The following is a 15,278-nucleotide window of genomic DNA, read 5'->3' as shown; positions in this document are numbered from 1 at the left end:
GCATTAATAAACTTGATTATAGCTATAAAACAGAAATTTAATAGGTTGCTGAATGAGGAAAACGGATAAAAGAATAAAATATGATTTTTAGATGTATGAATTTGTTGTTATAATTTTATTTGCATTTAGAATGTATGATTTTCCTCTGATTCTTTACTTTTTGCTTCCTTGTTGGTTCTGTCTAAAACAACCTGGTAAGCGGTTCTGAAGCAGCCCTGCATCCCTCCCTCATCCCCTACTGAACCAGGAGTTCTGCTCGCGTCATTTTTTTTCTTTCGTCCTGAACCTTTTTGCTRCTTATCAAATAACTTTGAGCCTCAGTCAGAAAAAAAGATGAAGGTTTTATATTTCTGSCCCGAGAGGAGGAGGAAACAAATGGTGGACTGAGGTACTTTTTTTTGTTTGTTTGTTTTTTCCCACAGAACGTGTTTCCTCGTTGCGACGCGGCTCGCATCAGACCGTCATTTAAAAAAAATTAAATGTAGCATATACTTTTTATCATATCTTCAGATCTACTTGGCCTAACAACCCAATTTAAAAACTGGTTTAAAGTTTGAAGTCTCTACTTTTCACTCGAGGGTCTCCGAGAGGGCGGATCCTAAACTTTAAGTCAGCAGCATTGACAACGCTCTGCGGGTGACGTAAACGACTCCGCAACACAGCGAGGGACGCATAAATCACACGACACAACGAATTGATAACGAATTAGTTGCCATCGCTTTTAATAACCAATTTTTATCGATTTTATCGATTCGTTGTTGCAGCCCTACATTAAAGGTCACAAACTTCTCTGGTTTCTGCTCTCAGATCAGTAATAAACGTTCTGGGTTTGTCTCAGCAGTTTTGTACGTTAGTATGAACAGATTGGAACAGATATTTCATCAATAAGGTGGGAAAAAATGGGCGTATGTGTAAAAATCTTTAGTAGAAATTAAGCAATTTTAAGTGTTTAAGCTGCTGGAACTGAATGCAGTCATTAATTAATTCTCATYAATAATTTCATTTGAGTATTTGAGATTTATTGAATTACACGATCAGCTAARTCCTGCTCTTTCTGTGCAAAAACAATAGGTTTCATATTATCAGCTTCATTCAGAGCAGATTAATGTTTCAGATTAACGTTTTATTTGCACAATAAAAGCTGAAAAAAATGTTCAGTGACCTCCAGCATCCTTTCTCTCAACTTTTTTCCTTCAGCTGTGAGGTGTTTCATTCAACTTCTAAGTGCAGAAAGATGCAGAGAAACATTTTTTAAATTCTAGTAGTTTAACCATCTTTCATCAGGGGCGTGTGGTTGATGTTTGTCTCTTTACTCCTGGTGCTTGCACAATGATTTCATAACTTTGTTTTATGACCAAATGAAATGCTCAAGAACATGGAAAACAGATTAAAATTAAATACGCAGGAAGATTGCCCAAAAACTGGTGAAACTTGATGGATTTAAATTACTGTGCTGTGCTCATGATTTGATAAACAAACTTAAGAAAAATAATATCTGCAGGAAAAAGAATTGAAATGAGAGGAGACTGCCTATGAGTGATACTATGTGTCACACGGGAGAGTCGCACATGCTGTCACTCGCTTTAGGGGGCTGCTTGAGTTAGCAATGTTTTCAAAAAGGAAAGGTTTTGCTCTGCAACCTGCGAGACGCCGAGGTACGTTGAGACATTTGTGCAGTACGTTAAATGATTTTTGGATTGTGTTTTTGTGGTGCATACTGTAATCTGATTAAACAGCTCAAGAAAGAAACAACACAGATTAAAGTTGAAAATAAAAAAAAAAGTCATGGTTCTCTTTGTCTGGCTAAATTAGATAAAGATTTTTTTTGTGGTTTAAATAAATTGTTACTCACTAGTGTTGTGTAATATGAGGTTAGTCTATACAGCTATAATAAACCATTTTAAAAAGAAGAAAATAATATTTTTTTTTTATTTATGTTCGTAATTGAATTTCTTGCAATACTGTTGTGCTGTACAGGTGAAGAGTGAACAAGAAGGAAATGGTTAGTATGATTTTGAAAGAGAAAGCAGTCAGCAGTGGAAATGTAGCAGTTGCTCACATTGTTCTGCTTCCTGTTTGAGCGAAAGTTTCAGATAGAGGTCATTACAGAGAGGACCACCATTAACTTCCTGTATCTCAACAACTCCCATTTCTTTTCTTTTCTGCTGTTTTTATTTATTTATTTATTTATTTATTTACTTATTTATTTATTTATTTATTGTCTCTTGTTCACATGATGGTGTTTGTCAAATGCAATCCAAAAAGTTTACCATTTCTATTATTATTTTTTTCTTAGAATAAAGCAAATAAATAGTAATTTAACTGGAAAAAGAAACKTATAACATTTGGCAAAATCTCTTCCCATTGCTCGACAGAACCATGTCCAGCACCGCCCAGTCCCKCTGTCGTAGAGGAGGACAGCGTCCAGTTCAACAAGCTTTCATACCTGGGCTGCACCTGGGTCAAAGCCCCCCGCAACGAGGCTGAGGCGCAGAGAGCCATGGCCACCCTGCGAGCCGAGAGCGCCATCCCCATCCCCATCACCCTGCATGTCCCGTGTGGTCCAGAAGGCTCCGTCAGGTCAGACAATCAGGGCTGGAGGTTTTTGAAGGAAACACGACTCTGGTCAAATGGAAAATATGAAAAGTTGTTAGATTCAAAAAAAGTTCAGGTAGGAAAGGAAGAAGTCTGTAAGGAATTAAAATGTCTGAATGGGGTTTTTTATGAACACCTAATAACAGTAGATTCTATWTTAAAGGTGAAAATAACTAATAAGGAACTGTGTTGTTTAAATTATTTTTCATTAAAATTGTGMTTTTAAGTTGTTTATCATCCATTGAAGCGTGTTAGCCAGTAAAAAAGATTAAAAATAAATCATTACTTGAGTTGACAGTTAGCCATTTTAAGTGATTTCATGAAAAAGGAACACGACGTGTTWAATTATACAAAAGAGGAAATGAGACAATTGTCTAAATTGAAAAAGCTTCCCTTTTTGCAATGATTCATTATGAATGTATGTTGCTAATCTTTAAGCATAAAACGTATGCTGATGATCTCTACAATATGTGACCCATCACATCGAAACGAGGATTAAATCTAAAAGTGATACATGGAGAAATAGGCAAACAGTGTTTTAATTAAAACGCCAACAAAAATTGAATTTCTTCAAAATATAACAAATAAAGGCCCCATCAGTGTTTCGTTTGAATGAACTGTGTGAAATATAATAAAAAATATTTTGAAGCACTTTTTTGAAAAGTAGCAACAAAAACCTGATTTTGAGGAAAAATCCCTCTAAATTTTGAGATTTTCCCTGTGAGCTAGTAAAGTTTTTGTTTCTTTCCAGCTGGAAAATGTCAGTATTTATTTCTTTCCAGCTGGAAAATGTCAGTATTTAAATACTATTTGAGATTTCCTCTTCATAATGAAATTAAAAATTCCTCATTAAAATTACATAAAATTCTGATTCAGACCAAATATTAACGTATTATCTTAACCAACAAGACAAATTAGGGCATATCTCTGGTTCTGTTTATGATATCAGAATGATCCAGGTATAAAAATGTAGCTTTTAAAGCCAGGAATCTGGCAGTGTGATTAGGTAATTTTAACCAAATTTCACTTACAGTAATCCTCATTTCGATATGATGGGTCACGTATACCTATACTGAATTTTCAGGAAAAACTTTTAGAATTTGTTTAAACAAAACAAATCACTRCATCTGATGACATAGCTTATTAATGATATGTTCCATTAATGTATTAAGAGATAATTTAAATCGCTCACTCTCATTCTCAAATATGGATCAGGCCTAAGCGATAAGTGCAGTAAAAATCTCTGTATTTAATGTTTTTATCGTCTCTCCCTCCCCCTAGAATTGTGGACCAGGCCTCAGGAACAGAGATTGCCTCCTTCCCCCTCTATAAGGTGTTGTTCTGCGCTCGAGGCCAAGATGGCTCTGTAGAAAGTGACTGTTTCTSTTTTACCGAGAGTTACAGAAGTTCTGAGGACTTCCAGATTCATGTTTTCTCCTGCCACATCAAAGAGGCCGTGAGTTGCATACATTTTATTCCAGTTCACAAAACTGCAGCTCAAAGTACTTGAACTCTGCTTTACAGGGCTGAACTTCATGCTATTTACATGTCATTTGTCTGTAAAGTCTAGCTAATATAAGATTCCCCTTTTCAGTTTTCAGTTGCTAATTATACTGCAAATGAATTGTCTAGTGTTCACCAAAATTTAAATTGGAATTGTTTGGGTTTCGTGATGGCGTCTCATTTGCATGTATTGAACTAAATGCTCTTCCTCTGTGTTTCGTATAGATCTAAACCTGCATCTGTACAGAATAAATTAAAGGGGACATATCATGCAAAATCCACTTTTTAAGCCATTAAATGCATTTTGTTGTGTATATGGAGTCTCTAGGAGTGCAGAAAAGTTCAATTTAGTTTCTCCCCGTGCTGCAAAAATATCTTTATATTCTGTTTAGTTCATATTTTTAAACTTAACTCTTTCGTTGTTGACATTTTTAATTAATTTGTAAATAAAAGGTTTCTGCGCCRCTATATTGTAAACCCCTCTATAAAACTACAACTGCTCTGGAACCTGGGCTGAAGCTCCTCGTTTGGATTTAAAGAGACAGCCTCAAAACAAGTTGATCTGAGGCAGAGCTCAGAAAAAGGGTGAAAGAGGGCCTTGTGCAGTAGCATAAGGAGGAATTCAGAGAAAAACATTGCAGTTCCACTTTATATAGACTCCAACTGAATGATTTAAATGTGAAAAGGGGCTTTAGAAGCATRTTTCTCTGTTAAACATGCTTCTGACTATCAGTACTTAGAGCAACAGCTGTTTTTGAGTGAAAGCAAACATGATTATAATATATGTCGCAGCCTCAAACATCTCAGTCTTAAATGAGATGATAATCTACAGTATAATTGAAAGGTAGAATTAGAGAATTTTATCTGAATGTCTCTCTGTATAAGAACCAGCTGGGGGCAGTATTATCTTGTGATGACATTTCTTTTCTCTTTATTTCCTCCTCTTGTTATGCTGTAGTGCTTGTGTTCAACAATCCTGTTTTCACCTTTTTGGTCTCAGTTTTGATTGATTTCTCTGGTTGCTCCTAAACAACTTTTATCATCTTTAGGTTTATTATCCTCCTCCTTTACTTTCCGTTGCTCTTTTTTTCTTACATCTTGTTATTTTTTTTTTTATTTCTTTTATTCCAGGTCAGCCGGATCCTGTACAGTTTCTCTACAGCCTTTCGGCGTTCTGCTCGTCCGGCCGACATCAGAGACGCAGCACTCTCCAGTCCGGCTGACAGTGGTCTCTACACCTTCACTGTCTCACTGGAGATTAGGGAAGATGATGGCAAAGGAAACTACAAGTACTTATCCAACTGTGGAGACACTAACATACATAGACTTTTTTTTTTCTTATCAGTGGATAAGACTTTTGGTATGACAGATGTCTTGGTGGTAAGAAAAGCTTAGTGTTCTGCTGTAATCTTATCTGGCAGCGATTGTTCACCCATGAAAAGGATAACGTTTATTGGCTCCAAGAGAGAGTGTTTTCATTTTCAAGGCATTGTATTTTGGATGTTGAAAACAAATGGATGTATACTTTCTTATCTCTTTTGGAGTAAACGTACCAGAAGACAGAATGTACAGAGATGAAGSCTTGAGGGAACAGATTAAATCTAACCCAGAGATACGTTGAGATATATTTGTTTTCTTTTTTTTAAGATTTAGGGAAGAAACTGCCCATTCAACAAAACACAATAAACTAAAATAAAAATCTAAAAGAGATCCCCGATTAGTTGTAACATTAGACTTTATTTAATAAACTTATATTTTAACTGCAAAATAAAGACTGTAAAAATACTGTAGGATGTTTTAGGTTTTATAATTTTTAAACTAAAAGTTTATAAATATGTTACATGGACGGGGCCATTTTATTTACAAGCAAAGCATTCTGGGAAAATGATGAAMTGGATAGGYCMTCGGTGCGAGGCTGCTAGCGACCTATATCCACCCTGAAGGTTAATCTTGGACAATATCTGATGATTGGCTCWTTTTTTTCTTTTTCTTTTTAATTTTTAACATATTTTAACATGAACAGAGCCATTTTATTTACACGCAAAGCATTCTGGGTAAATGACGTGGATAGGTCATCAGTGTGAGCGAGCTACAGTATATCCACCCTGAAGGTTAATCTTGGACAATATCTGACGATTGGCACTTTTAAATGAAACCAGAGAGCGTTGACAGAGAGGAGAAGGTAGAAATGACTCAGCCTGTAACTGAAAATATGGATGGAGGACAACAGAGCTGCTTCATGGAAGAAGAACCCCAGCTTGGCCTGTTAGCTTTAGCGTTAGCCCCGATGCTATCACTATACATTGTATATACTGTATATGTATTAGCTCAGCGCTACACATTCTCCTCTCGTCACTGAGGTCCTCCATCCACATGACAGAGAGGGGAATCCAAAAATGACTCAGCCTGCAACTGAAAATATGGATGGAGGACCTCAGTTTAGCTTGTTTGTTTGTCGCGCTAGTGCCGAGCTAATACATATAAGGCAATATAGCGTCAGCGCTAGCACAAAGGCTAACAGGCTAAGCTGAGGTTCTTCTTCCATGAAGCAGCTCTGTTGTCCTCCATCCATATTTTCAGTTACAGGCTGAGTCATTTCTACCTTCTCCTCTCTGTCAACGCTCTCTGGTTTCATTTAAAAGAGTCGATCATCAGATATTGTCCAAGATTAACCTTCAGGGTGGATATAGCTCACTCACACTGATGACCTATCCACGCCATCATTTACCCAGAATGCTTTGCGTGTAAATAAAATGGCTCTGTTCGTGTTAAAATATGTTAAAAAATTTTTTACAAAACTAAACAGCCTACAGTATTTTTACAGTCTTTATTTTGCAATTAAAACATATGTTTATCAAATAAAGTCTAATGTTACAACTAATCGGGGATCACTTTAAAGACTAAAGTATCATTTATCTAACTCAGTATTCATGTTTTATTTCGCTGTCACAGTCCGGTGCCTAAAGACAGAGAGAAGTTTTACTTCAAGCTGCGACAAGGTGTCCAGAAGAAGGTGGTGGTTTCTGTCCAACAAATGTGCAACAAGGAGCTCGGCATCGAGAGGTTAGAATCCCTTCTGTGTGATTTAGTTTAGATTTATCATTTTGATTCAATACTTTATTGTAGTTTTAGTAAATCAGGCTCCTCTCAAATCTGGAACTGGAATTACTAGTTTAGGAAGACGTGATAATTTAATTGTATCCACTGTTTAAGGGTTAGAATAAATAAAGTGGATATGTCAGCACATGGATGGCAGGTGGAGGATAGGGAATAAATGATTTAGGGCTCAGAATCTGCTCTAAACCTGCTCTCCTCCCATTGATGAAACATTTTCTATATTCTTGTTTTTTATATGAAATCAATAATCTTTTTGTTTGTTTTCTGGCACAAAGATGTTGCAGACAGGTGTGTACATGTTGGAACTGCAATAAAACACTGAAAATTTGAATCTAAACAAGACAAAAAATAATAATCTTTTAATTTTTACTCATTTTGCTGATTAAATTACAGTTTTCTGCAACCTCCCTTTTTTAAATGCTTGTGTTTGAGCAAAACTTAAAAAAAAAACTAGGTCACTTCCTGTTTTCATCCTCACACCTCTTGCTATCAGAGGGAGCTAGACATCTGCCCTCTTTATTTTTAGACAATAGAAACCCTTCAGAACAGATCCTTTTAAGATGGAGAATCGATTCTGTTTGAAACTTTATTTTATCAGCGTTAGACATGATATTACTCCGATTTCACTTTGTATGATGAGCCCTGCTTGATCAAACGAGTACAAAAAATATCTTGACTTAAAAATAGCACGTCCTTTCAATTGAAACTGGTCAGTTTATGTAACATTTTAATTGTAATTCACAGATTTTTTTGTCATTTTGTAGCATTACTGAATTCATTTAAAAATATTACATGCACAGTTATATTCAAATGCAATTTTCCATGTTTCTATCCTCTCTAAAGTAACTTGACCATAAAGGCTTCAGCTCAGGAGTGGTGCTAGTGCTGATTGATTTGTGGTTTGAGCTTCCTTTGTCTTCCTTTAAGGTGTTTYGGGATGCTGCTGAGTCCCGGACAGAGAGTCTCCAACAGTGACATGCATCTTCTTGACATGGTGAGCAGGACTCGCTTTAACTCCTCCTCCTTCTGACACAAAAGTATCAGTAATTAATTGTAAATGAAAATGTTTAAACTCACTTCAGGTAAACAATGAATGAATATGTTGTGTTACAAACCGACTCCTGCTTTWATATGTGTTTACTGCCTAAAAACAATATCCTTAGGAATCGATGGGGAAGAGCTCTGATGGGAAGGCCTACGTTATCACAGGAACGTGGAATCCCAACATGGCGGCTTTTCAGCCACTGAATGAAGACACACCTAAAGGTTTGAGTTTGAAGAATGTTCTAKTTAATCAAAGTTCACATAGTTTGAATAAAGATGGAAAACAGTTACATTTATGTTTTAAAGTAACTGGTAACTTTTCAATATCTGAACCTAACTAAGAGCAGCGGTGGACAGTAGTGGAGTACATTTACTTGAGTACTGTACTTAAGTACATTTTTTGTGTATCTTTACTTGAGTAATTATTTTTTGGGGTACTTGTGGCTTTCACTGCACTACATTTCAAAGACAAATATTGTACTTTTTACTCCACTACATTTCTAGGAAGCTTTKAGTTACTTGTTATTTTTGCCTCAGCTTTGTAATCAGCTGTTGCTGTTTTTCTTTCTTGAAATGCAATTGGCCACACAATATGTTCCTCACAAGGAGAACCAATCACAGTTGTTGCTTACATCTAGGATAGATTTGGAGTTACATYATCTTTGTTAAYGGTGGCGAGCTGAGCTCCCACCTTCATTTCAAACAGAACCCAGCAATGGAGACGATTGAAGAGAGTAGAGAAACCAGCACCCATGACCATGAGATTTTAGGACTGAAAAATAGTTCCTATCAGTTTAAACATCTTATGGGTTCACTGCGGATAAACTACATTTCTGCATTTAAGAACTCTCCACTCATTTTATTGCATTTTTATGCTTAAGTCTTTACAGGTGGTGAATTTGTAGCAGAGTGGTTACGTGTCGATACATCAGSTGGTTTCTGAGAGCTACAGGGTTCTTTAAAATTACTCTGAAAACAATACAGCAATGTACTGATATTAGAAAATTTAATTTGTACTTTTGAATACTTGAGTACTTTTAAACTGCATGTACTTTTGAATAATTAAGTATTTTCAAGAATAAATACTTCAGTACTTTAACTTGAGTAGATTTTTGACTGAGTAACATACTTGTAGTTGAGTAGATTTGACCCTGAGTATCAATACTTTTACTCAAGTACTGGAGTTGAGTACTTTGTCCACCACTGACTAAGAGTTTTTTTTTTAAATTCATTATGGTGGTATTTAAACCACGTCTTAAYGAAGCATTATTGTGCAGCCTCATTTATGAAGTGTTTGCTGTGGACCATGGCTGTGAGAATTTATTTGGACCCAGACTTTGTCCAAGCTTGATTTGTTTTGAATGTAAAATAACAGAATATGTTTTATTAATGCACGATGAGGCTCTTCTTTAAGTTAATTTAACAGCATAGACAGAGAAGACATAGATAGTAACATGTTTTTGGAATACACCATAAATATGATGCCTATTTATCTGAATACACTTCAAATACTGTTAGATTTGTACTTTTTCAAGCTGTAAAACCAGTGAAACATATCAGAACCACCGCTGATCTCGTTACAACCCAATGTCCCTCTTAAAACATTTTGGCATTCGCAAAAGTAATAATTTGGTACTTACCACCCACCTAAACATTTTACAGACCAATCACTCCTCCAACATGGCAACAGCAGTGGGTTTTGGTGGCAAAAGGTGGGAGTTACTCAATATTGGCAGGTGGTCATAATGTCCTTCTGAATGTGATTATTAAATCATTCTAATTAATTTAATCACCAAATATCATCATTTAGAACATAAATTATACAAAAATATATTGAAAACACACATTTTACAGCTTAACTATGTACACAAGTTTTAAAAGCTTAAACAGGAATTTATTTATTTGTGGATTTATTTAATAGATTCGTTACTATAACCTTCTATTTTGTTTTGTTTTATCCACATGTGTTGGCTCCAGATAAGCAGGTGTACGTGACGGTGGCGGTGGACCTCGTCGTGACAGAAGTGGTGGAACCCGTTCGCTTCCTGTTGGAAACTCTCGTCAGGGTCTACCCATCGAACGAGCGCTTCTGGTACTTCAGCCGAAAGACCTTCAGCGAGACTTTCTACCTCAAACTCCGACAGGTATCTCTACTGACATGACCCCATCACAGGAAAACACCTTCTCTGATAGTTAGTGCGTCAACAGTTTATTTATAATGTTTTTATACAGGAATAATAGCTTTGGTAACAGAGTCAATGCATTTCAGGTGTTATTTATTCAAAGTAGCCCCCTCACTGTGAATGAGTGTCTGTAGAGACCTCTGACAGTGAAGGTGTCAGCCATGTTGCTRTCGCTGATTGGATTTTTGCGACGTTATTCAGGTCATGTTAGGTTTATTGGCTTATCTTGGTTATCAGTGTCAAAGGGCTMTACGGCTCAAAAGCCATTAATTCTGAACCCAGTCCAGGCTCTGCAGGTTGGTGAAAGTGATTTAAGTTYCATTTTGGAGGATGAGCGACGTTATGAAGGGGGTTCAAAGGGCAGCTTGGAAACGTTGAGGTGTGTCAGTGACCTCTCGAACGCTTTACCAAAAAGAAGTGAAGAAATGTGATGGAAGGTATAAAACTTATCGTCTAATTTTTAAAATGTATTTGTTTCCTGTTTGAGGTTCATCCCTTCAGTGTAGGATACTTTGCTGTTTGGTACATAACATAATGAGGTACTAAAGTTAGTTTTTTAATTATTAGCCCAAAACCTTGATTATCTTTTGTTTGATGTGTAATGGCAAACTTGTGTTTTTTGTTTTGAGTTTGCAACCTTTTTTTTAAAGTGTGCTGAGACAGGTGGTCCTGCTTACATTGCACCTCTATGGTAAATGGTAAATGGTACTGAACTTATAGAGCACTTTTCAAGTCCCTCCAGACCCCCAAAGCGCTTTACACTAACAGACGTTCACCCATTCACACTCACATTCACACACTGATGATGGCAAACTACACTGTAGACACAGCTGCCCTGGGGCACACTGACAGAGGTGGGGCTGCCATGTATCGGCGCCACCGGACCCTCTGGCCACCAGAGGTAGGCAAGGTGGGTGAAGTGTCTTGCCTAAGGACACAACGACTGAGACGGCTGGACGGGGGATCGAACCAGTGACCTTCTGGTTCCAGGACGACTCCCCTAACCAGTCCGCCACAGCCGCCCCTATGAGCCCATCCTGCCTGAGCAGGTGCTTTAAAGATACTGTTAAGCCATAAGCTTCCTCTTCTCTGTTTAAAAAAAAACAAAGCAAATCTTTYARGAGGCCGTGGGGACCTGGTGAAGCAGTGGAGTGTAGGGGAGCTTTGGATTGTGAAAGCTAATAAGAGGCCTTGTCTCATTATTTGCGTGTGAGTAATTAACAGCAGCGCTTCGGCTCGTCCGCCTGATTGCCTCTCTAGTTATCTCTTCGGTAAATGGAAGAGTGCTGGACTGGTGCTGTGGTTTCAAGCTAATTAAAAGATAATATTGTGTGGAAGCTTCTGCGGAAGATGGAAATCAGAGGTRATATACATACATATGCACCCTTTTTGTCTTATTTTGGCAAAAAGTATCGAAAGTATCAAGTACATGTTGGCTAGCTTGTTGTACATTGTTGCTGAACTTAGTATCTGCTTTACTTTCCAATTTGTTAATACTGTAGAAGAGATCATTGATGCGAAATCCTAGTTTGTTTGTGTTTTAGTTGGATTTGTATTTAAAGCAGGAATACATATTTATATTTTATAAGAGGTCTAATGTTTTTGCTGCAGTTTAGAGAGTGTTTATAAGCTCATCTGAAAGTGTGTAATTTCAATTACAAAGAAAAAAATAGCAGCTGGATATTGGAAAGAGGAAAAAAAAACCTGTTTTAATAATTACATGACAGAGATATATGTTGTTAGTTTTTTCATGTAAATATAATTATCTACCCAGCGGGTAAGAAACACTGCATATGAAACTTATTCTCTTTGGTCCTGTTCCTTCACTCCAGTTGTTTTTTATTCTTGYTAAACCATCAACTGGGCTGCTGAAAGTGTTGTTATTTATTTTTTATTTCTCCAATTTGAGACCATTTTAAATCTCTGGGAYTTACAGTATGGACAGCTCCCTGCTGCTAACTGTTCCCAGGTCACAGTTTGTGACAAAATGAGGTCAGGTCTTTGTTCTCTTTCAGTCTCATCTTTTGTGAAAGCTGTTCATCATGTTTGCCATATTTTACACATTTTACTGTCCCATCCAATTCATTTGAAGTAATATTCACATAAAATATTTGCAAATCTATTCTATGAARCATAAAATGATTGTTATGATATTCTTGTCTAAATCCTCAGRTTATTTAGTGTTATTTGAACCTTTMTACAGATTTGATGTTATTGTTTCATTTATATGAAAAGTAGTGCAGGACAACATCACCTTACTTAAATATGTTTTCAGTCAGAAAATAGCACTCCAGCTACATACTTGTTTGTGACATTTCAAATGATTCTTAAATTTTTAATGTGGTGTTTGTGCAGCGAAATGTCACTCTAAACATTTAACAGAGTGAGYCATCCCTTTATCAACAGTGATTCATAATCCTGCTTTTTGTCATTGTTTAAAACCCACAGTTGATAATGTCATATTTGCACAGTAAGCTTTATTTTGCTCGTATTCCAGCTTTTGTTTTATCATGTAGGTTAACTATCAGAAGTCTTAGCAAAGGAAGCTGTTTTACTCATTCATCCACAAGTTTTCTTTAAACATAGGCCAGGCTTGGTATGGTCTCTGCTATTTTGAGTTGTCAGCACAGACTTGAGTTAGTCATTAGATGCCATGGGAGCGAGCGGATCGATGCARCTTATTGATCCATTTTTCCAGGTGGAGGAGACGGACAAAAACACTGAAGTAATTGAATAGACCAGAAAAAAAACATCAGTTTCCTGTGACCCAGAAGGTCAAGTCTGATGGTATCTTTGTTGCATTTCTTTAATCTGTTAAAAAACATTTAAGGTCAAATTTTTTTCTTTTTTATGTTCCAATTTTAAAAAATGAGTGTTATTTAGATGTTGATGTTTTATGAAGTGGAAATGTTTCCAGTGGTGGTATTTTCAGTAGTGTTCTCTTTTTTTTTCCTGTTTGCCATATTTTTTTWAAAGTTTGATTAAAAAGATGCTTCTTTATTGATCAATTTTTACTGTTTCAGATATTTTCAGAGTATTTCTTCAGTTATGATGATTGCTCTCTGATTGCCTCGGGCTGATTGAGACATCCATTTTCATTCCTCTACCCTCTGCTTGTTTGCCTTTTTTGCATCTCGTCTCTTCTGGTTAGATCTTTTACAATTTAATTTATTTCTCATTTAGTTGAAATGTAATGAACTCAGGTTTATGCAGACTAGTTTGTTGTTTTTAGTAGAAAACATTTTTAAATAACCACTGCTATATTTATTTGAGCTGTTAAATGTAATGTTTTAATAGGATTTTGACATWTTTCAAATATGTTGGTGGTTTCTTCTCTTTGTTGTCAAACTGTATGTGTTTCCTTGCTGAAGTAGATTTTAAAGAGACAACTTAAACAAAAAAATTCCTCCTTATTTTGCACTTAAAATGGATTTGCAAAACTATTTAGTGCAACCAGCCAATATTTTTTATTGTCTTGTTGCTGTTTTTATAATAGGATTTGATATTAGTTTCTGTAATAGATTAAAATTTTTTAGGAATGCTTAGGTTTTGGAATCTAAAATGATGTTTCCTGTTGCTGCAGCAGGCCCCGGACCGGGTGGGTCAGAGCGATGCTGTGTATGAGGTRGTGAGTCTTCAGAGGGAGGCAGAAAGAAACAACGAAGGAAGAGGGCAACTCGGATCAACCAATGAAGAAGAGGAAGTTGATGAAGGTTTGATCTCATTTTGTCTACCTTATCAGAAAGTTACCACCTCAAAACTACACGAACAGGTCCTTGTCAAAAAATCAGCATATTGTGATAAAGTTCATTATTTTCTGTAATGTACTGATAAACATTAAACTTTCATACATATATTTTAGATTATTTGCACACAACTGAAGTAGTACAGGCCTTTTATTGTTTTAATATTGATGATTTTGACAAAAAATAAAGAAAAATCAAAAATCCCTATCTCAAAAAAACGTAGCATTTCTTTCAATTTTTTATATTTAGTCTTAAAGCAAAAAAGCTGAAAAACCACCTGATTGTTAGTTTTTCTCATTTGATTTTGAAACGATAAAAGAAGAACAAATCATACACGGATCAATGCGCTGAACACATCTCTTCATCTTCTGCATTGTCTAATTTGTCTCAGAAAATCAGTATAATTCACTCTCTGCAGTTGCTTTTCATCCGTCTCTCTGGATGGTGAAACTCTTGTCATTTAAATATGATCCTACGCTCAGAGTTTCAGCGTGAAACATTTGCCAACACAATCAACCCCAACCTGCATTCCTCTGCAGCAAGCCTTCGTCACAGTGTGTGCTCTGCAGTGACGGACATTCATCGGCAGCGAAGCTTCGTTTGTCAGACAAGTAAACACCGGCAAGGATGTGTACAAATACATGTTTGTGTTTGGTAATGCTGGTCGTGTACTGTGCACAGAGGTGAGAGACAGTCTCAGACGGTGGTTAGGGCAGCTTTTTGTGTGATTGCTCATGTTTAAATGTGTGACAAGGAAAGCCCAWTGCTGTAAAAGGCTTGTTGGCTTAGAGCTGTGCAGTGTCAAACACAATCAGACACACCACATGCACTCTTTAGGATGAAGTAAACAACCATCTTCAGTCAAGGACAACAGATATTTGGGGATTGTTTGCTAACACCATGTTTCATTTGTGTCATTTCTTAATAAATAACAAAAAAACTCATTTTGATTTTTAGAGTTTCCTATTCCAGTTGTAACTTTTGTCTAGTGGTGCMACCAGAACATCTGGCTGGAGCTGACCTCAGTCTGAACAGAGAGATTCATCAGCTTTGTGTCTTGATAAAGTTGGTAAATCTATAAACATGACCC

General features: G+C 36.4%; 1 protein-coding gene across 1 annotated transcript in view; it reads left to right on the top strand.

The window, feature by feature from the left end:
- Nucleotides 1-2,375: 2,375 nt before the first annotated feature.
- Nucleotides 2,376-15,278, top strand: part of rabgap1l (RAB GTPase activating protein 1-like) — a gene marked incomplete at its 5' end in the record, with an annotated part of 94,874 nt that continues 81,971 nt past the window's right edge. Inside the window, 8 exon segments of the mRNA XM_014007290.1 lie at nt 2,376-2,580; nt 3,877-4,051; nt 5,230-5,387; nt 7,051-7,161; nt 8,143-8,209; nt 8,379-8,481; nt 10,237-10,403; nt 14,026-14,155. Coding sequence (XP_013862744.1) covers nt 2,376-2,580; nt 3,877-4,051; nt 5,230-5,387; nt 7,051-7,161; nt 8,143-8,209; nt 8,379-8,481; nt 10,237-10,403; nt 14,026-14,155 — 1,116 coding nt within the window.

Source organism: Austrofundulus limnaeus, unplaced genomic scaffold (assembly GCF_001266775.1).
Source record: "Austrofundulus limnaeus strain Quisiro unplaced genomic scaffold, Austrofundulus_limnaeus-1.0 Scaffold41, whole genome shotgun sequence".
Lineage (NCBI taxonomy): Eukaryota > Metazoa > Chordata > Actinopteri > Cyprinodontiformes > Rivulidae > Austrofundulus > Austrofundulus limnaeus.
The sequence above is the reverse complement of the archived record's forward strand: the minus strand, read 5'-3'. Positions and strand labels throughout refer to the sequence as shown.